This window comes from Macrobrachium nipponense, chromosome 42 (genome assembly GCF_015104395.2).
Source record: "Macrobrachium nipponense isolate FS-2020 chromosome 42, ASM1510439v2, whole genome shotgun sequence".
Classification (NCBI taxonomy): Eukaryota; Metazoa; Arthropoda; class Malacostraca; order Decapoda; family Palaemonidae; genus Macrobrachium; species Macrobrachium nipponense.
The window spans coordinates 11,461,347-11,486,790 of record NC_061103.1 but is presented as its reverse complement, the minus strand read 5'-3'; the positions used below and the strand labels follow the sequence as shown (position 1 = coordinate 11,486,790).

At 40.1% G+C, this 25,444-nt stretch overlaps 1 protein-coding gene across 3 annotated transcripts in view; it reads left to right on the top strand.

Annotated features, from left to right (window-relative positions):
- Positions 1–557: 557 nt before the first annotated feature.
- The window catches only part of LOC135212974 (unconventional prefoldin RPB5 interactor-like), a 224,808-nt gene continuing 199,921 nt past the window's right edge, over positions 558–25,444 (top strand). For all 3 annotated transcript variants that reach the window (XM_064246735.1, XM_064246737.1, XM_064246736.1), the window contains exons 1-2: positions 558–734; positions 2,900–3,007. In XM_064246735.1, coding sequence (XP_064102805.1) covers positions 573–734; positions 2,900–3,007 — 270 coding nt within the window. In that variant the 5' untranslated portion in view covers positions 558–572. The remainder of the gene's footprint in view (positions 735–2,899; positions 3,008–25,444) is intronic.

The following is a 25,444-nucleotide window of genomic DNA, read 5'->3' as shown; positions in this document are numbered from 1 at the left end:
TTGGATCCCTCCCTCGCTCTTACGACCAGGGAGGCATTCCAGGATGGACGAACACCAGTCTGTTCATCAAAAGACTCAGATTCCTCCCACCAAGAAGTGAGTCTTCCTATTGTTAAAGGACCGATGGTTTGTATTACGTATCGGAACAAATGACAATTTGTCGAAAATTGCATTTTTCCTAACTATACAAACCTGAGGTCCTTTACATATAGTCCCTCCTCATGCCACCCCTCACTCTGCATATTTTGCATGGGCCAAAAGCAAAAGTGATTTGTTTACCTCCCGCGCGACTGTCGGACAAGCAGTTAACTACCGTTCTCCCCTTGTTCGAAGCTTACGACCGTTCCAGCTGCCGCTAGCTACTTCCTATTGTTAAAGGACCTCAGGTTTGTATAGTTAGGAAAAATGCAATTTTCGACAAATTGTCATTTTTCAGGAATAAAGTGTTATTGATAGCATGAGTGAAAAAATTTGGTGGAACTTATTTCATGTTTTTACAACCTGTTATTTTCTTTTTGAGTAAGCCATTTGTCCTTGATATTACTATATTTAGGGATCAAATAGTTATAAATATGTTTTATGATGAAGATTTTTATTTTAGGGGTGAGGTCATGAAAAAACGTTCTTCCAGTGATACTGGTGGTGAAAAAGATGGTGCAGGAACTAAATATTCAGTACAATCACTACAAAACAATCTTGAAAATTTGGTGCAGTTGCAACATGAACACAGACAGGTAAACCCCACTAAGCAATCTTTTCCCTACCCTCTGCAATCAAAATATTTATGTATAAGTAGGTACTATTACAGTAATTTATCAAGTCTTACTAATTAAATGTAGCTACAGTATCCTTGTAATTCTTGCTTGTCCCTAAGAAAATACAGACCATCATCTCATATAGGGATATACTTTTAGAAAGTATCATATATATATATATATATATATATATATATATATAGATACATACACAACACACACACACAGGCAGCTCCTGGTTAACAGCAGGGGTTCTGTTCCTGGGGGCCTGGTGCTAACCAAAAATCACCTCTAACGACACAATCGCTCAATGGCGAATCGGTTTTACGGCTGTCCTCAAAAATATGCATTAAAAAAATAAGGCATTTTAAGGTATTTTTACGGCACAATATTCAGTCAACAGCGCCGCTAGCGCCGTTATGTCTAACGAGTACGTACATCTGTAGAAATACCGTTCAGCCCATAAAGGTTATGCAGAGTTATTACATAGTTATTAGAGTAAAATATATGCCTCTGACGCTGTTCTATGTCGAAAATATCGAGTTAAAGGAGTGCAAATTTAGCTATTGATGTGTCGATTTATAAATGTTCATGCTTTTACATTTAATCCTTAAACGCTGAAGCAGTATTTTAAAAATCGTCTCCCGTATGCCGGCGGTGTTCGTGAGTGAGTGCTGAAGCAGAAAATGTTTTTTTCAAAAAATCACAGCACGCTTAGTTTTCAAGATTAAGAGATCATTTTTGTCTCCTTTTTTGTCATTGCTTGAAGTTTAGTATGCAACCATCAGAAATGAAAAAGAAATATCATTATCATATATAAATATTGGGATATATGACAGCACAAAAAAAAATTTCATATATAATTTATACAAATTGCGCTGTGAGCAAAACGGTTAAAGCAAATGAGTTAATTTTTGTTCGTTGTATTATACACTAAATAGCGATGATTTTGGTATATAACAAATTGTAAAACAATGAAAGCAACACAGAAAATATTATCACAAAATGATGCATGAATTCATAACACGCGGACATAAAAAAAGATGTTTTCAAAAATTCACCATAAATCGAAGTATTGTGCTAGAGACTTCCCGTTTATTGTAAAATGAAGGTAATTGATTGAATATTACTAGACTGTAAGTGTTGTAGCTTACAATTGCAGTTTTCGACCATTTCGGTTGAGTTAAAGTTGACCGAAGGACGAATTTTTTCTATTTATTGTTATTTATATGAAAATATTTCAAAACTGATAAATGCTACAACCATGGGTTGTTTATTGTTGTATTCTACATGAAATTGCGCACATTTTCATATATGAAACTTTATGTAACGGCTAATTTAAAATGGTGCAAACATTACAACAATCGGACGAAAAAATTTGCAATTTTTTCGGAAGAGTTACCGCATGGATGTGAGGAAAAAGTTTATTTCATAAATTCACCATAAATCGAAATATTGTGTTAGAGACTTCCAATTTGTTGCAAAATAAAGGTAAATGATTGAATATTACTAGAATGTAATAGTTTTAGCTTACAATTCCGTTTTTTTACCATTTCGGTCGAGTCAAAGTTGACCGAAGGTTGAAATTTTGCCACTTATCGTTATTTATATGAAAATATTTCAAAACTAATAAAAGCTACTACCATGGGTTGTTTATTGTTGTATTCTACATGAAATTGCGCACATTTTCATATATAATTCTTTATGTAACGGCTAATTTAAAATGGTGCAAACATTACGACAATCGGATGAAAAAATTTCTGATTTTTTTGGAAGAGTTACCGCGAGGACGTAAGGAAAATGTTTTTTTTTTCATAAATTCACCATAAATCGAAATATTGTGCTAGAGACTTCCAATTTGTTGCAAAATAAAGGTAAATGATTGAATATTACTAGAATGTAAGAGTTTTAGCTTACAATTGCGTTTTTCTACCATTTTGGTTGAGTCAAATAATAATATTGATTAATAACTACTGGAATATCATTATTATATTGATGCACTGTTGTTATCATGACAGCTACTACTGACAATACATGTTATGTACTATAATCTCAATGTTCATTAGTCAGTCACATAATACTAGACTAAATCTTCTAAAAAAGGTAAAGGTAAAAGTAATAATCCTTGTTCTCATGATTTCCAGAGACTTGAGTTGGTTGAGAAGGAATATAATCAGTTGAGAAAGTTTAAAGATGATTACCTTCATCTCCAGAAAAGGCTTAGAACTCTTCCTGACAAGACATCGCATGAGGTAGGATACTTGTGAATTGCCATATCCTTAATTACATACTTCTTTTGTTTGTTCTTACGCGATATACAAACCCTCAGTCCTTTACGATAGGAATTACTTAGGGCGTAGCCTGGACACGACTGCTGAATTCTTTAATAAGGCAGTTTGGTAGTTAACTACCGGTCTGGTCGTTGGTAGTCCCTCTGACCGAACGTAAACATTCCAATTTGCTTTTGGCCATCGTTGTGGATGGACATGTTCTTCACTGCTCTCTGCCCGACTGTTTATTGCTGTTTTCTTTTCAATCCCGGTGGGATTTTTCTTTGTTTTTTGTTGTTGTGATTGTTTGTTGTGATAGTGTGTTTGTGAAATAAAGATTATGAAAACCCCTGAATTGCAACAGTCTGTGTCCTCTGCCCCCAGCCGGTGCTGCCCCGGAGTAGATTGTAGGAGACGTGGCAAAATCCGTGCCACGATAGAAATTGATCCTTACGCCCTTTGCTCATCATGCTGGGGGCATGAGTGTAATCTGGATGACGTGCGCCGAGTGTTCCATTTGGTCTGTGACGTAGTGGGGGAAGTTTGCTGGGAGGAGGAAATATATCGGGAAGACTAAGTCTGTGAAGGGGGTAAGACACCTCCCACCGCACCTACGGTACCAAACCTTACCTCTTCCTACCTCTCTCCTGGCAATCGTCCCGTACTCACTGTCATCCCTTTGGGGTAGGCTTCCGCTTCTCCTGCCCCTTCCAATGAGCCGTAGAGGGAAGAAGAGGGGGAGAGCTATGTTTGCAGACCTTGGGATTGCTCCTGTAGGGCCCTCCCCTCGCTTCGAGGGTCATACACCTTCGGAATAATGGGGGACCCCCAATCCACCTGACTTGCTTCCGCAGGGGAAGAGTCAGGCTTCGAACAAGGGTGGACTTCCTTGGGTCTAGCTGGCACGCCATCAATCCAAGCTTTTCTGTCACACCCTAATAGAGGTGCTAGCAGCGCAGTAACGCATACAGTCGTCACCTCCACCATCACCACGGTGACACTGCCCAGCTACTACGCGCCTCCTCACCTGGTCTGGTCTCATCACCCGACGAACGTAGTATTGGGGACCAGACCACACCTATCCGCCTACCAGTTGCCAGCTCCTGTTACTACAGTGCCTCCCCCTCCTGGTTTTGGTGTGACACTGCTACCCTGCCCATGGGTTACCGTCCCTGTCTCCCATGGTCATGACAGAGATGACACCTCCTGACGTTCCCGCTGTTGTTCCGGCCTCTGTACCTGCACCTGTTCCTGCTCCTGTCCCTGGACCTGCCCATGTACTAGTTCCTTGGGGGGCCCTGACATCTCTACTGCAGAAACTGTCAAAGAGGAAGGCAAGAAAGAAGAAGAGATCCAAGAAGGTGTCGTCATCTTCAGCTTCGTCTCTGTCTTATGATACCAAAATGATTTATTAATTTTCAAATATTAATATTTATTAATAGTGTATTTGTAAGTTTAATAAGATTAAATGATATCACATAATAATAAAAATAATAATTTTCTCTCTCTACCTTTCTTACAGAAATGTATGTTTTTTGTTTGATAGATAAATTATTCACTAATTTTCAGATACAAAATTAGTAAGATTTTAGTTTATAAATAAAAAAAAATTATGTAAGAATGAAGAAAAATCCATTCTACCCCTCATCTTTATTTTTAGATCCAGGTACTAAGCTGAGGTCCAGAGTTGTCAAATATGTCAAGTAATGTGACATTAGGGGGAGCGAGTTGCAGTGTTGCCAACTAATGTTCACATAATTTCTCTCTCTCTCTCTCTCTCTCTCTTACTGATATGAGAGTATTTTTATGGTACATGTATGCATAATGTGTTTATTAATATTTTCAAATATAGTAATAATAATATAACTGTAATTACAAAATTCATTTGAGGTCCTTAAAACCACAGGGGCTCAAGTGCCATCACCACCAAAAAAGTGTTATACATATTGGCAGAATCGCCAATTCTCCCTCTCTGTGACTATGACGTTTACAACACTGGTATCGAATGACAAACTTACGTGTCCAGAGTTGCTGTCACTCAAGGCAAGTGGCGCAGTGCTTATAAACCACAGAGAGGCTTATGTGCTGCTTGAGGGCGTGAGTGGGCCAATGGGAGTGCGCAGTGCCAACCACGTGGGCATCTCTCGCCCAATCAGAAAATTTCCCCATAAGAAGTGTGCTTCAGCGACCAATCATTGCACGCCATACAAACCTGTAAAAATCTCAGCCCTCTACCTCTCAAGTTAGCTGTGTATCACTGCAATGACGAATGATTTTGTTAATCATTTATGCTAAGTTTTATTGTGAAAAGATTTGTTCTTTCATTTAATATTGTTAATATTGTTCAACTAGACCGGCTCACTCGGCACACCGAACACTGGCTCAATTAAGATTTTTTTTCCTTTTTTTTTTTCTGTATTGCATTTGAATGTTTTCATTTTATCATTATGTTAAATTTATGGGAAATTCCCTTTTTATGTGAATTGTTATGCTTCTACATACAAACAGTAATATTTAAACACTCTCTTCTCTTTCTCTCCTCAACATATCAACGTTCCCTCGTTCAGTCTCAAGTCAGCTGGGCGTGACATCACCACGGTTACGTACTATTTTATACACCTTTTATGCTAAATTTTATATTGAAAAGTTTTATATTAAATACTTTGTACTTTTATTCATTTGTTGAATATGGTTATCATTAAACTATATAGTATTGTAAATGAAATAAAATTTGATACAGTTTAACTTGTAAGACCAGTAGGCCGTCAAATACAAGTATAAACTAGATAGTCAGTCAGTTTGAAGTAAAGCAATTTGTTCGACAAACGATACAAAATTTTCTTGAAAATTTTGTTTGAAAAACGGAAAGTTCGGCATAAGAAACGTTCAACAAATGAGGTACCACTATTAATAAGATTAATGAAAGAAATGGTGGTTCCTAGTCTTCAAGAAAGGAGGCAGGGATTAAATGACAGTTCGATGTATGTATTGGTAGGGGGGAAGGAGTCGTAAGGAGTTATTCTCTCTCTCTCTCTCTCTTCATTACTATTCTCTATGTCTCAGAAATAATTCATAATTTCAGTCTTGATGGTCAGATATATGATGTTGCTCTCTCTCTCTCTCTCTCTCTCTCTCTCTCTCTCTCTCTCTCTCCTCTCTCTCTCTCTCCTTCTCCTCTCTCTCTCTCTCTCTCTCTCTCTAATGTGTTGGCTGTACATATATCAATGGTAAAATGTTTAGATGACTTTGAAATTAAAATTTAATAATACAGTCTCAAAGATTAATACAGTAATAGGATAGTAATTTATAGTATATTTGAAGTAGGATGTTATTTAAGGTATACATGTGGTATTTGAACTTTCAAGATAGATTATTATAAGCAATTTGTGGGTTTTAACTATATGCAGGGGGTTCCGGTACGCATCCCCCACGAATATGATGGATCCACTGTATTCCCTCTTCAGTTCAGTCGTCTCATGAGCCCCCGTTGTCAACAAAGCGCCCAGGGGCTCCACAAGAGCTCCCTCTGGCGCCCGCTCCATCAGTACCTTAGTGCCCATTGGCACAAAGAGCACCCATCACTGCCACAGTGCCCATTGGTGCCACAGCTCCCATTGGCACCTCAGCTCCCTTTGGCGAATCAGCCTCCTTCAGTGAGTTTTCATTTGCTCCTCAGTTATCAGGACTTGCAACTCCTGCAGTGCCTTCACATCCTTCAGGAATGCAAACTTCTTCTGTTGATTCTTCAATAGTGGATATCCAAATAAAACTGGATTATTGTACTTTGGGTCTGTTTCAGAAACCTCCAGTTGCTGCTCAACTCCCTTCCAACTTGTCTCCTGTCTCTTCGGAAGAAGAAGTAGAACAGGATTTAGTTAATGATACTCCTTCAGCATATTTTTCTTTGCTTCAATATTTGTTAGCATATTTGCCTAGTTTCTTTTCACCAGCAGCTCCGGCTTCCCCAACTTCTATTTACCAGATGGATAACCAGGTAGAAGGTGCCTCTAAGCTTCCAAAGTTGGTTTTTTCCTTATCCAAGGAGGCTTTAAAAAAATGAACTTGTGGCTCTCAGAGAAGAGAGAGCAAGGGAAAGTCAACTTTTCTTTCCCTCTTTCTAAACTGTCTGCTAGGAGGCATTGTTTGTACAAGACAGGGGAAGCTCTTACCCCAGGAGTTTTCTGCCCTCCTCCGGGGGCCCCAGGGTCTTCTCCGGTCTTATTGACTCCTCTAGGAGGTCAGCCTTCAATTCAACCAAAATTAGTTCTTGACATCAGAACTGGATCACCTTCTGAAAAACATTTCCAGTGTTTTGGAAGTTATGAGTTTTATGGACTGGTGTGTAGGAACATTAGCTCACAAGATTAAGGAATGTGCTGCCATCTTGGAGGACTCAGTATCTGACTTGCTTGGTGCTATATCCTGCATTACGGATGGGTGTCTTGAATTAGGATCCCTGTTCACCTTAGTCATCTTCAAGAAGAGGGAGCTTTGGTGCTCCTTTACTACTAAAGGAGTGACCCGCTCTCGGAGGTCTGCTATTCTGTTCTTGCCACTTGATAGTAGCACCTGTTTCCTTAGCCCACAGTTCTACAGATTTCTTAGGATCTTCAGAACAACTCTACTCTAGATCTTTTTGCGCAGTCTATGAAGTGCCCTAGGGAAACGACTGCCAGTCATGTTCGTGCTTCTTCTTTGTCTTCCGCTCAGTATCAGCCCTTTTGTGGCAGAGGTAAATCAAGAAGTTTCCCCAGAGCTTGAGGGAATGTCTGTTTTACTCCCAGAGCAATAGAGAAGTCATGTACTTCTAAATCTTATTTCAAGAAATGAGAAGCAAGTCTTCTGCACTCCAGTAGGAGCAAGGCTTCTTTGTTTTTGGGCGAGTTGGAAAGTGAGAGGGGGCAGAACCATGGGTTGTGAAGGTTCTCAAAGAAGGTTGCACCATTCCCTTCATTCAAAACCCTCCCTTAGCCAACTCTCCACTAATTTTGACAGCTTACTCTGCCAATTCAGAGAAATTCTTAACTCTCGCCCAAGAAATGACATCCCTGTTAGCAAAAAGGGCTATACAAGTTGCAGAGGATCCCCACTCAAAAGGTTTTTACAATTGTCTTTTGTTCCAACATGATAAACAAACCCTTGGTCCTTCACGTTAGGAATTACTTTCATCTTAGGCTGGAATACGGCTGTTAAATTCTTGAACAGGGTGGTTAGGTAGTAACTACCGTCTGGTAGGTGGATAGGCCCACCTGCCCAGATGTAAACACTCCATTTTGCTTTCGGCTGTATTCCGATGAAGATGTATGTTTGTGAGCTCTTGCTGACTACTGTTAATCATGATTTTCCCGGTGGGATCTTTCCTTTTTATTTTAAATATACAGGCGGTCCCCGGGTTACGACGTGGGTTCCGTTCTTAAGACTCGTCGTAACCCGAAAATCGTCATAAGTCGGAAAGACGTTGTTGAAAACATGTCCACAGGGAAAATTTCACTAATTTGCAATTTTTCTTAGGGCCGTATCTCTAAAATTATCACTAATTTACTTTTTTCATGTGCAACACTGTGTATTCACAAATTACTGTATATTTTCATTAAAATACAAGAGAGAGAGATAGAGAGACGAGAGAGAGAGATGAGAAGAGAGAGAGAGAGAGAGAGATTACATAAAACCATTAAATTCGTTGACCATTGTATGGCATTGTTACTTTCCCAGCTCCGAGTGTCACTGGAGTTATGAGGTAGGGAAATCGATGCAGAAAAAGACGAAGGGAAGAATTTTCTTTTGAAATTAGTTATTGTATTATTACTACAGTGGTCCCCCCGTATTCGCGGGGGATGCGTACCACACCCCCGCGAATATTTAGAATCCGCGAATGTTTGGAACCCCTATAAAAATGCTAAAAACAGCCTATTTTGGTAGTTAAAACTTAAGAAAAACCACTAAAAATTTTCATACTTGGTTTTTTTAATAGTTTCATGACAAAAAGTGCATTTTATGATGAAATTGATAACAAAAACCAGGAATTTGTGGATATTTCTCATAGAAAAATACCGCGAATGCGCGAATTCTCCGCGAATAATGCAGGGAAACGTTCCCGAGAGAAATCCGCGAATACGGGTGGTCCACTGTACTTCTATTATTATGGGGTCCACTGTACTTCTATTATTATTATTATTATTATTATTTGAAAATATAATAAACACGTGCATCTACCATAAAAATTCTCTCATCTCAGTAAGAAAGAGGAATTATCCTTACAAGTGAAATGGAAAGGTCATTTTCATCTCTTTAAAATACGACCATTTTGAATTTTGTAATTAAAGTTTTATTATTATTATTATTATTATTATTATTATTATTATTATTAATATTAAATAACTGAAATTATCAATAAACATTTTACATCTATTCTCTCAAAAATACTTATAACGCTTCCAGCGAAAGAGAGGGAGGGAGTTACCACTATGGCACATTATTATCTTGTGTGGCAAAAAAAGAGAGAGAGAGAGAGAGTGTTAACCTTAATTAAAAGTGACATGGATAGATTAGTACGTATTGTATTTCTTTAAAATACTATCACATGAATTTTGTAATTACAGTTATTATTATTATTATTATTATTATTATTATTATTATTATTATTATTATTATTATTATTATATTATTTGAAAATATTAAAAACAAATAGTACAAGTACATAAAAAATCTTGAGTCTCAGTAAATGAGAGAGAGAGAGAGAGAGAGAGAGAGAGAGAGAGAGAGAGGGGGGGGGGGGGGGGAATTTCATGAGCTCTTGATTGCAACACAGCAGCTCTTCCCCCTCCTGGCTGTCACAGAACTTGATATATTCTGACAGTTTTTAGTACCTGGAGTTCGAGAAAAGGTTACTGAAAGAAGACTGGGATTTCTTTCATTCTTCCATAATTTTTTAAATATATAAGCTAAAATCTTACTAATTCACTATGGTATTTTTCTTTAAATGAATTGATATTATTGCTGTATAAATTAATATTAATATTTGAAAATAGTAAATCATTTATTTATCATACAAAAAAAACACATCTTTGTAGTAGAGAGAGAGAGAGAGAGAGAGAGAGAGAGAGAGAGAATTATTATTTTTATTATGTGATATCATTTCAACTTATTAAACTTACCAATACAGTATTAATCAAAATTAATATTTGAAAATTAGCAAATAATTTTTGTATTATAAAAATGTATTTAGTCATGAAAATAAACATCAAAATACACTAATTAGTGATTATTTTTGTCGGAAAATACAAAGAGAGAGAGAGAGAGAGAGAGAGAGAGAGAGAGAGAGAGAGAGAGAGAGAGAGATGAGAGAGAGAGAGAGAGAGAAACTATAGTTTTTATATCCAAGTCTAAGTAGAGTATAAATGGATTCTTTAAGTGAAATAATGTTTCAATAATATTTTGCTGTTTTGTATTAAAGGATATGTATACTGTTTGAGTATGCGTTCCTTATCCTTGACTATGGTTACCATACAGTTTAATAGCGTAAATTAATTTATGCGCCCTCCGCTCAGAAACTAGTTCTACGTATGAGGTATCGTTAAAAAGCATAAAAAACCGTCGTAACCTTGGAATTTGCGTTGTAATCTAACCAGAAACTTAGTTTTGTTAATTATGTATACGTACTGGAAACAAGCAATGATTTTTTCATTATTTGCGCTTTTGGACTGTTATAAACTGCGCATCCCAAGCTAGTGTATTCATTCACTCGGAAACTAGTTCCGCATATGAGGCGTCACTAAAAAAAATTTAAAAAATACGACATAAAAAGTGTCGAAAATCATCATAACCTCAAAATTTTTGTTGTAATCTAATCAAAAACTTATTTTTATTAATATACTGTGTTAAACTTTAAAGGATTCTTATCATAGTATGCGTTTTTTAAAAGCGTTGTTAACTCGGAGCGTCGGAAGCGTCAGCGTTGTAACCTCGGAACAAGTGTCGTAACCCAGGGCGGATTTTGCAATGAATATTTAAGAAAAAGCGTTGTAACCTTGGAACGTCGTAAGCCGGAGCTGTCGTAACCCGGGGACCGCCTGTATATATTTATATTGTGATTGATGTTAATATTAATTGACTTTAATAGTTAATATACAGACCCACTTTTTGTGATAGCCTTGTTAGCTGCTTTTCTACTTTGTGTGTTAAGGGTTGGCAGCAAGGGTGTGCTATACACCATTATTACATATTTTCGTCCTTTAACATCAAGGAAAGACAGTGTATTCATTTGGTATTTACACTTACGCTTTGGAAATTACTGAGGGGATCTTCGGAGGTTCGTCCCTTGTTTTTCTTCCGATATTTATTCTCCTCTTTTGTCCTTTTGCTAACTTGTTGGACGAAGAGGGGCGGGGCCGTGTGTTGTTGGTGTCTGAGGGGATCTCATTTTGGAGGGTGGTGCCCTTTGATGCAAGAGGAGTATCCTTATTTTTTGTTTTTAATCATATTTTCTTTCTTTTACAGCCTAACAGTGGTGATAGTTGATTGAAGCAGTAGATGGTTGGATATCTTTGTGTTGGCTATATCCTAACCTCGAAATTGTACCTATAACTCATAGCATGTTGTGATACCGGTCCTCGAGTGTGTGTACTTTTTCACTACTGGAAATTATATTGATTTGCCACTGTTGTCCTAGAGTTTCATCACTGGACAACGCCTTTGCGGCTGTCTTGTGATTATTAACTCTACTTTTGCTAGTAAATGTGCCTCATCCTGTACAAGAAATCTTGCAGAATTTGGAGAGGAAGAAGTTGAGGAGGAAGAGAGCTTGTCAAGTGTTGTCATCTTCCTCTTCGTAATCATCATATTTTTCTTCAACATCCTCCCCTTCGACTTCTAAGGCTCCCTGCCGAAGAAGGAGAAGGTCGTCGTCGTCGTCGTCCCCCCCCCACCCCCCCCCCCAAAAGAAGTCTCGTCATAGTACTTCTAAGGGTTGCCTCCTCAAACTAAGGGGGCAGTTGGTTCTTCTGCTGGGTCGCCTGTTCCTTCAGGAACAGGAACCGTCATGCTGTCCCCAGGGACTAGCGTGTCGGGAGCCATAGAAACACAAACTTCAGTTTGCATTTCTGCTGCTAGTCTTAGAGATTCTGCTCCTAAGACTAGCTCCGTGTCGGGTGCTCGTTTGCAAGATAACCTGAGTGCATGTAAATCTACGGATTCACGTGCATCTAGAGCCGGTAACGCTGAGTCTGCTTACCATCACAACTCAGGCACGGAGTGGAAGAAAAGAGTAAATCGCTCAGGTGACTCATGCCTTGCTGGTGATTGCTCATTACCCAGGGTTGACATGACAGTCCTGTGGGACCATGAACGCGATGAGACCTGTAGGGGTCCCCCATTCAATCCTCTTGAGAGGTTTCGGCCTTGACGAGGACTGGGATGCATTGGAGGATAGTATTGGCCCTTGCCAGTGAGATGTACGCTTAACTCCACCCAGACCACGGTCACGTTAGCGTGACTGACCGGTCTCGGTGGCGGCGAATTTTTCTCCCACCTCGGGACAGCATTTCTCCAGGACAGTAACACTCCTAGACTCGCGTTGTGGCTCAACAAACCGCAGGTTGGTTGGCTGCCCGCAACTCGCTTCTTCTGCTAGTTCTGCTAGCAGGGTGAGCAAGAGCATCCTATCTTCCTCAACTATTTCCTCTACTTCCTATGGCTACACCAGGAGGGGCAAGGTAATTAGGAGGAATCCTGAAGAGTGCTCTTCATAGGATTCAGCATCGGGGGACTATGTTCCTCGAAGGATCTTAGAGTCCCACTGGATGTATATCCACGTCGTTGAAGAAGGATCTTTGGACAGATCTGGGGACTGTGTTCTCCCTGGCTTTTTCTGTCTTTTGGACATATTTCAATTCACAGTCCCCTATGAGTTCTTGCGTTTTGGGAGCCTCGAGTGTATATTCTGTTAAATTGTACTCGCATTTTCGTCTTAAATTCTCGCATTTAGGACTGGTTTTTATGCCTGTTCCTTCTTGATTTCTACAGGAGTCGAGGAGGGGTCCCACCCCAATGATCGTTTGACAAAATTTGGGCATCTCGCCAAGTGCTTAAATTCTGGGAATTTCTAGCACTCCAGGGTTTTGGTCTTCTATGATCTGCAAGCACTTGGGCGAAACGAGAATTCCTGATAATTGTTGCTACAATACCTGGGAATCTCGCTGAATGCTCGAATTCCTTGGAATTTCTGGCATTCTCAGAGTGTTATGATTTACTATAGTAGTTTCCAAATGATTGGGCGAGAAAGACATCCCATTAACTGTTATTACAGAAATTGGGAGTCTCACTAAGCCATTAAATTCCTTGAAATTTCTGGTGTTCACAGAGTGATTTGGTTTTCTGTGATTTCCAAACACTTGGACAACGGTCATTCCCGATAATGATTACAATAATCGGGAGTCTCACTGAGCGCTTTGATCCCTTGCTTTTGCTGGTGCTTGCTGAGTGCTTGGCTTCATCATATTGTAGAGTACCAGGGCAAGACAAGGCTCGGCCAATTATTGTCTCACAAGAGGCGGTTTTTCTTGCCGAGCGCTCACTATCACAAATGCTTGGATAGCAAGACAAGTCTTTACCAGTACAGATGAGTTTGCTCTTCAGTCTGGTTTGTAGTTATGCAGAGCTTGGAATTGCATGCAACACCTTCTAGGTGAATGGACAAGTACCGTCTTCATGTCTTGGACCTTTATCTTCCCTCTTTATTCTTCTTCTTGGAGCTTCGACCTCAAAGGAGAACAGTTAATTGGGAAGAAGTGAAAGTTCTTTGTTGACGATTAAAACTCATAATCATGATAGTGGCACAGGGGAAGAGAAGGGACTGAGTTGCATTGGTGGCTCGGACCCACTTGTGAAAGCCAGGAATGGCTATTCTTCAGGTGCCAAGATTGATGTTGCTGTTCCTCGGGACAAGGCATCTGATGGAGATAAGGAGGAGGTCCTCTGTGTAGCATAGCAAGATGTGGCAAGTTCTCGCCAGCTTTTACTGCATTTAACTCCAGTCAACTTTTGCTCGCGTACACGAACGAAACGGTTGTAGGAAATGAATGCTTCGTTTAACAAAGTGAGAACATCGTAAGTTCAGAGAAGAGCTGGCAATAACAATCCTCCTCCTCTCTTTTTTTCCCTCTACTTCCTGGTTACACTGGAATGAACAAGTGAATAAGAGGAAATCTGTGGAGCCTACTCCTCAGAGTTTGAAACCGAGAGACTATGTTTTTTGTTCAATCTTAGAATCTTACCAAACATACATCATTCTCTTCAGGATGGATAGCACCAAGAGGTTTGAACACCTCTCCAGTGCTACTATTTTAGGAACAATCAGTTTGGCTTGAACTAGTCATCTTTGGTATCTATCCTGTTATCACTGTAGAAGTCTTCCTTTAGGACAACTTCACCTTCGTTCTCTTCATTAGAGAATAAAGATCTGCTTCCAGTCCATATCTTGTCTCTCTAATGAAGAAGAATTAGGCTGGAATGTGATTTACAGGAACCTTTGAGTGTACTAGTATATTTCTCTCGTGACATGCTTCTGTTATCAGTTGCATCGTCCAAGTAATAGGCACATATCTGTAAGTTAATTTTTCCGGTTTGTAACAGAGACGAATAATACCTTCTTTTAATTAACCAGAAACTCAGGACAGCCTTTCAGGCCTCCCAAGAGTTTCCAGTTTTGATTTTGAGATTATTAATGGTATTGTTTGCTTACAACACCACAAAATTTGCTTTTATCACTGAACAAGAGAGTTTCTTTCACTCCCATTTCTGTTAAAATGCTGAAGCTTGAGTGTATCTCTTTACTCTCGATGGTGCTAGGCAAATGCATTCCATCATAGAATACATTACTAGGCAACTCGGTGTAAGAGTTGAGCGCGGGAAGTGGGGCAGAATGCTGCACTTTTGCTCCGAGATTCTGTTCGTATTAGTATTGGTTCTCCTCCGTCGAGGATTAACTACCAATTTGAATCTCTCTGGCCAGCAATCACAGACTTAGGTCTCTGGTTGGCTTAGAATTCTTGCATAAGGCCCATGTCTCATGCTCAACATTTGCTGTTGCGAGAATCAGAGATATATCTCATTAGACTTATCATCTTTCTGTTTACCCCACAGTATAAAAGAAGTCTGTGGTAGTCTTCTGCACCATCACACCTTCCACATCGGCTGCTGTGATGACAGAATGATTTTCTTCTGACAGTTTCAGTTTTGTCTTCTAATATACATTTTCTAATTCATAAGCTGTTCAATTATTCTTTGTTCACCCTGAATTGAAAACGAATAATGGAAGACTTCGCCTGTTTCCCACCGGACTAGCTCTGCTTCCAGAGTAAATAGAAAATTCTGCCCACAGGTCCTTGGAACCTCTTTTCCTTGGAATGGTGGTGGATACTCGCAAGTTGTGTTTGCTTACCCACCTTTGTCAAGAGGACAAGTTGCATCTTGCCTATGGTTTGTGATTCTAGAGGTAAGAAGGATGCGAGAGTGACTGGCCTCTCCACCTTCTCTTCCTTCAGTTTGAGGATAGGACTCGAACGTACACTTGCTGGTCTGGCGATTGATGTGGCAAGCTTGCACATCGAGTTTGCTTTTTTATTTTTCTTGTAAGAATTATAGAAGCAATCCCGCTCCTTCTCTAGCAAGGGGAGGAAGGAGACTGGCAATAATGCAAACCCTTCCCAGAACTTTGCATTAATGCTTCCGACTCTAAATATTCTTCCCAGCCTATTTTCAGATAAGTCACAATTCCTCTCTCATTTCAAAAAGGCCCAGAGGTCTGACTCTTGATCATGCAGTTCCTATACATACTCCAATCAAGTTGTCAGATGCAGGGTACTCCTCCTCGTTCTTACGACCAGGAGGAATAGCCCAGGTGTGCTGAACTCCAGTCAGTTCTAGAGGCTCACTCACATTGCTCCCACCAATCAGTGAGTCTTCCTAATGTAATGGACCGAGGGTTTGTAGAACAGAATTTACTAGTTCAGAGCTTTGTGCTTTGGTCTTTCAAGACTCTGGTGGCTCCTCATTGGCCCCAGGTCTAAAGGTAAACTGATCTGCTGTCTCACTATGTCGAATTGCTAAAGGAGCTGCCCCTGTGACCCACCTTTCTTTGTCAGCTGTATGTTTGCCAGCACCATCAGTCATTACTTTCCCTGAAGCTTCATGCTTGGGGGTTATTCAGAACCTGTTGAGAGAGAGAAACAAGCAAAAGTGCATATTTTAATAAAACTAAATGCAGACGTGCATATATACATACAAATATACACAAACTGAAAATTATATACAGTCAACCCCAGGTATTCTAGTTCTTGAGATTTGTGGACTTGCCTATTCGTGGATTTTTTTGTGGGACCCATCCAAAAATTATTTGCGGGAGGACTCACTCATTCGTGGGTTATTCCTTTGATAAAAGTTCACTAATTAGTGTATTTTTATGTTGTTTTTATTACTAAATACATTTTTATGATACAAAAATTATTTACTAATTTTCAGATATTGATTAATACTGTATTATTAAGTTTAGTAAGATAAAATTATATTAAATAATAAGAATAATAATTTTCTCTCTCTCTCTCTCTCTCTCTCTCTCTCTCTCTCTCTCTCTCTCTCTATTTCTCTCTCTCTCTCTCTCACTGAGGTGTATGTATGATAAATAAATGTTTTACTAATTTTCAAATAATATTAACCCTTTAACGCCAAAGGGGTATAATAAAAATTGTCTCCCATATGCCGAGGGGGTCTTGGAGTAAGTGCTGAAGCAGAAAAAAATATTTTTTTCAAAAAATCACAGCGCGCTTAGTTTTCAAGATGAAGAGTTCATTTTTGGCTCCTTATTTTTTCATTGCCTGAAGTTTAGTATGCAACCATCAGAAATAAAAAAAAATATCATTATCATATATAAATAATGCAATATTATGATAGGCAACAAAAACAAAATTTCATATATTAAATTGTATTCAAATCGCGCTAGTGCAGCAAAACAAAAGGATAAAATAAATTAAAGCTAACAAGTTAATTTTTGTTGTTGTATTGTACACTAAATTGCGATCATTTTGGTATATAACACATTGTAAAACGATCAAAGCAACACAGAAAATATTATCACAAAATGATATTCGTAAAGCGCGGACGTAAATTTTTTTTTCAAAAATTCACCATAAATCCAAATATACTGTAAGAGTTTTAGCTTACAATTGCAGTTTTCGACCATTTCGGATGAGTTAAAGTTGACCGAATTTCGAATTTTTTCTTATATTTTTCTTATAAGCAAATATTTCGAAAATGAGAAAAGCTACAACCTTCAATTATTTTTTTTTGTATTCTAGATGAAATTACCCACATTTTCATATATAAAACTATGAAACGCCTAATATGAAACGGAGCAAATATTACAAGAATGCAACGTACGCATTTCGGAGATTTGCGGCAGAGAATCTGCGCACGGAGGGAAGGAAAGTTTTTTTTTAAATTCACCATAAATCTAAATATTGTGCTAGAGACTTCAAATTTATTTCAAAATGAAGATAAATGACTGAATATTACTAGACTAAGAGTTTTAGCTTACAAATGCGTTTTTCGACCATTTCGGTAGAGTCAAAGTTGACCGAATGTGGTTTTTTTTCTATTTATCGTGATTTATATGCAAATATTTCGAAAATGAGAAAAGTTACAACCTTTAATTATTTTTTGTTATATTATACATGAAATTGCACACATTTTCATATATAAAACCTTATGTAACGGCTAATTTAAAATGGTGCAAACATTACGACAATCGCACGAAAAAATTTCTGATTTTTTTCGGAAGAGTTACCACGCGGACGTAAGGAAATTTTTTTTTTTTTTTCATAAATTCACCATTAATCGAAATATTGTGCTAGAGACTTCCAATTTGTTGCAAAATGAAGGTAAATGATTGAATGTTACTAGAATATAAGAGTTTTAGCTTACAATTGCGCTTTTTGACCATTTCGGTAGAGTCAAAGTTGACCGAAGGTTGAAATTTTGGCACTTATCGTTATTTATATGAAAATATTTCAAAACTGATAAAAGCTACAACCATGGGTTATTTTTAGTTGTATTGTGCATGAAATTGCACACATTTCCATATATAAAACTTTATGTAACGGCTAATTTAAAATGGTGCAAACATTACGACAATCACACGAAAAAATTTATGATTTTTTCGGAAGAGTTACCGTGCGGACGTAAGGAAAAAGTTTTTTTCATAAATTCACCATAAATCGAAATATTGTGCTAGAGACTTCCAATTTGTTGCAAAATGAAGGTAACATTGAATATTACTAGAATACATATAAGAGTTTTAGATTACAATTGCATTTTGTACATGGAACTTACCCAGCAGATATATACTTAGCTATAGACTCCGTCGTCCCCGACAGAAATTCGAATTTCGCGGCACACGCTGCAGGTAGGTCAGGTGATCTACCGCCCCTGCCGCTGGGTGGCAGGAATAGGAACGATTACCGTTCTAGAACCAGATTTTCTCTGTCGCGGTAGTGTCAACATACGTTGTTGCTACCTCCTGACTTGATTTTTGTTTTTTCATCGCCATCGACCTTCTGGGCTGTCTTTTGCAGGGAAGTACTGGGTCTTTGGTTTGGCATACGCTTTTATTAACTTTTTAATGAATTTGGCTTCGAAATTTCGAAGAATATATTACGTGAAACTACCGAATTTTTCGGTAGACACTTATATTTTGCAATAAGGGAAATATGATATTTTTTTTTTTCACTAATACGTGTATAAGTGGTTAGAAACTTGATGAAGGAAATATAAGATCTAACTTCCTACTTTAGGAAGTCAGAAAGCATATAACTAGATACGCTTCCTTTAGAAGCTTTAAGAGCTCTCGTACTAACGAGCAGTTAGAGTATTGACAATTCTAGTAGTTGTTGCATCCTCAATCACCTTCTTACTCCACAGAATCTACAAATTCATATGTGCAAATTTGAAGATAAATGGATGGAGCTCAAAAGGCGAGCTCTAAAAAAAGGTAAGAAGTGAATATAGTGTTCCCAGTGCAGTGGAGGGTGCGTCTGATCGGCTCCGTAGCGCTTCCAGGCCTAGACCTCTTCCAAACTCCCAGACCCAGTGGAGGAGGAAAGTCGACAGCCGCAGGAAGGTTAGGGAGAACCCCCACCGGTCAGGCGTCCCCTCGCAGTTCTGTAGAACGTCCCAGACTGCCAAGGATAGCCATTGATAAGGCATCCTTAAAAAAGTGCGTCTCTTCATCTTACATCCGAAAAGACGAAGAATGTATGTTTGGAGCGATGATCTAGCGCGTTCTCTGAAAAACTAAACAAGAGAACACTGAGCAAGAGCCAGCCGCTGCCAGGAAGCCGCGTTCCAGCAAGCTAGCGTGAGCTACGTTCCTATAGCCAGCAGCGAGGCGCGTTCCAGCTAACAGACTAGCGCGAGCCGCGTTCCTACAACCAAACGCGAGCCGCGTTCTAGAACATTTTCTTGGCGCAAGGCCGGGCCTTCAAAGAGACGAAGCGCCAGCCTGGCGCAAATTGCGCCAGAAAAACAGACGGCTAGAGCAAGGAGCCTTACAGTAGAGTGGCAATCAGAACGATCCTTCCATTGAACGTTTCCGGGCAAGAGGCTCTTTCTAAAAGGGGTCTAGTAGGCGCTCGGAAAATGTCAGGGCGCACGGGACCTTCCACGCAAGCGGAATGTTACCAGGAGCGAGTCTCCTTTCTAGCGTGCGGAACATTCCAGGCGCTAGGTGCAAGGATCCAGGCACCAGAATATCCTTTCTCTATCTGCCTCGGCAGGGAAAGAAGGTAGTACAGTATCTGCTGTATGAGAATACGATACGGCAAATCATAAGCACATACCGTAGTTACTTCTTTGCTGAGCAACTCAGTTACCAGTATCCTTCCAGGAATTTCCTAGGAAGGACTACGCTTAAAGGGATTGTTAAGACAACACCTACTTAGCTTCTAGATTTATCGAAGTCTTGTTTCGCTTAGATATGCATTATAAGAACTTCCTGAAGTTCGATAATAATTTTATAAGATTCCTTTATTAAATGGAGTAGCTGGCAACTCTGGAAGAGCAAGGCCAGTCGGCTAACGAGACTGCTATCGCTTAGACAGTAGACACCAACCCAACGCAGTATCATGTAGGTGTCGGTCATGAGTGGTGGGTAACATGTCTCTCTCCTGCGGGATGGAATGAATAACCGTGTCTCTCCCCTACAATCGTGGTTTTAGCCTCGGATTGAGGGGATAGTTAAGCAAACATAAATAAAATATTGTCTGCCTTTTGCTAAGAAGCTTTCAATAAGAAAGATATTACAACATTTCAATGCTGTTTACCGTAGGTAACATTTTTAAAGGATTCTAACGCAGCGGAACTCTATATTGTATAATGCTCTCATGCTTACGAAAGCATGGCTTATTAGAGTACATGCTTAGTGAGAAGATGAATGTAGTAGAGAATTCACTTTAAGACTACGGTATGGTCAAGTCTTATGCACATACCGAGGTTAACTACAGAATTCCTAGTATCCTTACAAAGGTTTCCTAGATTAATGCTGTTTACCACAATGTGACAGTATTATAAAGGATTCTAATACGGCAGCGCGCGATATATATAATTCTCTCATCCTTTCGAGAAACGCACACAACCTTTTTAAATTCGGATATTGCTCAAGAGAAGTTGGGTGAGTCGGATGGGAAACATTCTCTTAGTGGCAGAAGTTGTTTCCCTGAATGGATTATACTACGTATATAAAAGTTTTTTCCCACTAAGAACGGAATTAACATGTGAAGGATGTCGGGTACCATAAAGCATAGATGTTATGGCACATAACCTAAAAAGAACTAGAAGGAAGCGTCAGCCTGGCGCAAATTGCGCCAGAAGCACCATCAAGATATTTTCTCGTTTTAGCGAGTTATTAACCTAAGAGTCCAGTAGCCTCTCGGACAGCAGCTCGGTAACGGCAGATTCGTTCCTGATTTTCGTTACCCATTTAATCGAAAAGGGGTCGCTTACAAGGAATGATGAAATGATTTATTTTAATCACTTAGGCCAACCTTCCACGACTCTCATATCGCAAAGAGCATCGAGAATCTCTTTTTTTTCGCCCCTGTTCGCGTTAACAAAAGAGAACCTATTTGGAAACAGACACGGAACGTAACGATCCTTAAGAGGTTCGATGCAAGATTTTGCATGTCCGTGAGAACCTTCTCGATCGAAGATAACTGTTAACGTATGTCTAACATTTATTGAAAAGAGTTGTGAGAACCTGCGGAAAGTCTTCTTCATAGATCTCTTTGTAAGGTAGAAGACGAACAGGCTTCCTTTAGACTGCTTCTTTTTCCTCGAACCAATAGAGGTAGCAATATAAGACATCTTTAAATTTAAAGAAGGGGAATAAACTTTAGCCTTTTTTCCCCTAGTTATAAATTCTTAACAGATATTAAGATAACTGGGCGTCAAAGGAAGAGAGGATGTATGCCTCATTTTGGCCTTAGAGAGGTTGGATTCACAGAAGTCACGTTCTTCTCACAGCATGTTTCGTAAGGCTTTCCAAGAGTATCTGGATATTCTATCAGAATCTATTATAAATAGACCTATAAAACCTCTCCACTCTGAGTCTGTCCGCGTGCAGACTGACCAGAAGTGGACATGAATGAGAGGTTATTTCAAGGTAAATGACAATAGTCATGGCTAAGACATAGAATTGCTGCAGATCGTGCTAGATGGAATGAGGAAACTGTCCTCTTCCGATACTTCTGTGAACCACATAGCGAGGTTTTTTCTTCACTTTCAGAGGGAAGAATCACCTATGTATATATCTGCTATCAAAGAACGCAGTAAAAGGCCATACTCTGTCTCTACAAAGGGAATTAGAGATAACAGAGATTAAGATCTTCGGGATCTTATACGATACCGCAATACGACAAGAGTAGGATATCATGTACTTCGAATGGGATTTTTTTTTGTGGCCACAGATTCCGTCTGTTCCGACAAAATGGAACTGCTCCTCATCAAACTTCTTTGAGGAAGTTTATGAAGGAATTCTTTGTTTCTCTTAGCCAAACGACCAAGAAGACAAGTGAATTTTTTTGTGCATTGGAATCTCGCATCAGATTTCAATGGAGACTCGGCAATGGGGGTTCTTGCCAGCATAGTATGTCTGGCAAAAGAAATAAATAAACCCTCTATTCCTGACGCAACGCTTTCAGATAGAAGTTTAGTTGCCCAGGCAGGGGTACTTACATTTTCATCTACAGAAGAAGAGATGGTTTAAACGTTTGCCTACAGAGGTCTTCGGGATGCGATGAGGGCTCAAAATGCTTCCCAGAAGGTATTCAGAAGGATACAATAAGAGCTAGAAATCAGGGTTCCGCCCAAATTTCAGCTCAGAGTCTCCTTCGACTTCCAGACTCCTTCCCTTCCTTCGGGCAAGGATAGGGAAAGATTCTGCAACGAGGAACCTCATCAACATGTAAGAAGAGATCTTGTTATGCAAAAGAAGTGTTCACGAAGGATCCTCCTCGGAGGAAGACTCTTCTCCTCGTATGTTAGATAATCCATGTCGTCTACTGGGTGTAGCTGACTAAAATCACCTCCCCTTGCAGGGGCCAAAAGCTTAAAGGGGAAGAATTTCTTCACCCTTCTCCAGTCTACCTGATAAACTATGTGGTTGTTCAGGACTCTCGGACAATGTAGCGCCAGCCAAGCAGCCAAATGCCAATACAGGCGAAAAACGCCAGAGGCGGGACAGTTCCAAGAACTCTGTCATGGTCGGATACTGAGAAGGAGCGGGCCTCCAACCTGGCGCAAATGCAACCAGAGGCGAACAAATCGGACAGATATAAGAGTGTCCGATGTGGACCATTGCCGACAGCCTAGAGACACTTCAAGCTCGAAGCTCCAGCAAGTGTGTAGGAGCCAGCCAGGCGCGAGGCGCCAGCAGGCTCTTAGGAGCCCAGCCAGGCCTCTAGGAGCCATCCAGGCTCTAGGAGCCAACCAGGCTCTAGGAGCCAGCCAGGCTCCTAGGAGCCAGCCAGGCTCTAGGAGCCAGCCAGGCTCTAGGAGACCAGCCAGGCTCTAGGAGCCAGCCAGGCTCTAGGAGCCAACCAGGCTCTAGGAGCCAGCCAGGCTTCTAGGAGCCAGCCAGGCTCTAGGAGCAGCCCAGGCTCTAGAAGCCAGCCAGGCCATCCAGGTGCCAGGCTCCTTCAAGGCTAGGCTCCAGTCAGGATTGAGGATCCATCCAGACGCAAGGCTCCTTCCAGTAAAGAGAAACCTAAAGCTCTGTCATGTAAGAGGGCTAGTCCCCATTGATATGATACAGGTAAGGCTCTGCCATGTAAGTGGGTCAGCCCCCATTGGCACGATCCGAGAAGGCTCTGTCGTGTAAGCGGGCTAGCCCCCATTGACATGATCCAGAAGGGTTTGTCAGTCATAGGTCCCTACCTCGCTGAAACTCTTGAGGCATGCAGACTCATAGACAGTAATCATGAAGTCTTCTGCCAGGCTCCAGGTGCCTTCCAGGAGCAAGGCACCAGACCAGACGCAAGGCTCCAGCCAGGCGCGAGGCGCTAGCCAGGAAGGAGGAGCCAATCAGGCACCAGCCAGGCGAGGCGCCATCTAGGCGCGAGGCTCCAGCCAGGCTCTAGGCGCCATTCAGGCGCAAGGCTCCAGCCAGGCGCGAGGCGCTAGACAGGCGCTAGGCGCCTGCCAGGCACGAAGCGCTAGCCAGGCTCCAGGCTTCACCCAGAAGAGATCTATATCAAAGAACGCCCTGGCCTTCTTTGAGACATTGTGATCTCCTAAGCATTGATAAGTGCATTGATGATTCCTTCAAAACAGCTGAGAATTAAAAAGTGCATGAAGTGCGAGCTTTTCCGAATTCTTGTTCTTTCCCTAACAATATGTCATAAGGACATATTAGCTGTCACATACGGGAGATGCAACTCTGTGTTGACTTCCCATTATCCGAAGGATGTCAAGATAACCTTCGAGGGATCCTTCTCTCTTGGTTGATACGTGTCTGCGGATCATTGCTGGGATAGGGAGCAGATACTGATCCTTAACTAGTGAGTTAAATTTATTTAACGTCGTGTTTTTTCTTTGGGTTGTTTTAAAGGAGTTTGTAGATAACTCTTTTCAACTTAAGCACTAACCCTCGTGTTAGGATCAGGTGACGGGATTGTTGTTGTGCTCCTTAAGTAATTATGCCACTAGGCATAGGCATATTGTCATGTAAGAGGCTCTGTCGAGTAAAATGGATAAGACCCCATCGACAGACCCACAAGAACTTCTTGCCTAGGTCACATCCTCGCTGAGGCTCTTGAGGCGAAGCAGATTCCTAGGCATTAGCCATGGAGTCTTCCGCCTGATCAAGTAGGAACCAAGGTTTTATTTATTTATTACCTACAAACTATGTTGTTTACTGTCCTATTCAGAAATAGTGTCTCTTTTCCCACCACCAAGGGTGTCAATCAGCTAAGTATATATCTGCTGGGTAAGTTCCATGTACAAAAATGATATTGTTAAGATACAATAAAGTTTTGTACATACTTACCTGGCAGATATATACGATTGATGGCCCACCCAACCTCCCCTCAGGAGACAGGTGGAAGAGAAAATCTGGTTCTAGAACGGTAATCGTTCCTATTCCTGCCACCCAGCGGCAGGGGCGGTAGATCACCTGACCTACCTGCAGCGTGTGCCGCGAAATTCGAATTTCTGTCGGGGACGACGGAGTCTATAGCTAAGTATATATCTGCCAGGTAAGTATGTACAAAACTTTATTGTATCTTAACAATATCATTTTTTCGACCATTTCGGTAGAGTCAAAGTTAACCAAAGGTTGAAATTTTGGCACTTATCGTTATTTATATGAAAATATTTCAAAACTGATTAAAGCTACAATTATGAGTATTTTTTGTTGTATTCTACGTGAAATTGTGCAATTTTCATATATAATACTCCATGTAACGGCTAATTTAAAATGGTGCAAAAATTATGTCAGTGACGAAATAATTTTTTAGATGTGTCACTGATACTTTTTAGTGCGATAAGAAAGAAATTCGCGCTTGCGCACCTGCGTAACGATTGTAAACAAAACAACACCTTGATCCGTGAGCTCCCAGCATCCCCCAAGGCGCGGGATTCAAAAATACTGTAGTGAATTATGTTGTAAGATTTTAGTTTATAAAATAAATAATTATGTATGAATGAGGAAAAGCCCAGTCATTTAGCATAGAGATAGAAACATGACAGCAAAGGTAGGGAAGTGTTCCCATCTTATTGAGTCTCTAATAATAATTGTTGCCATCTTGCAGTAAAAGATTTACTGAAAAAAATTTTCTCTCTCTCTCTCTCTCTCTCTCTCTCTCTCTCTCTCTCTCT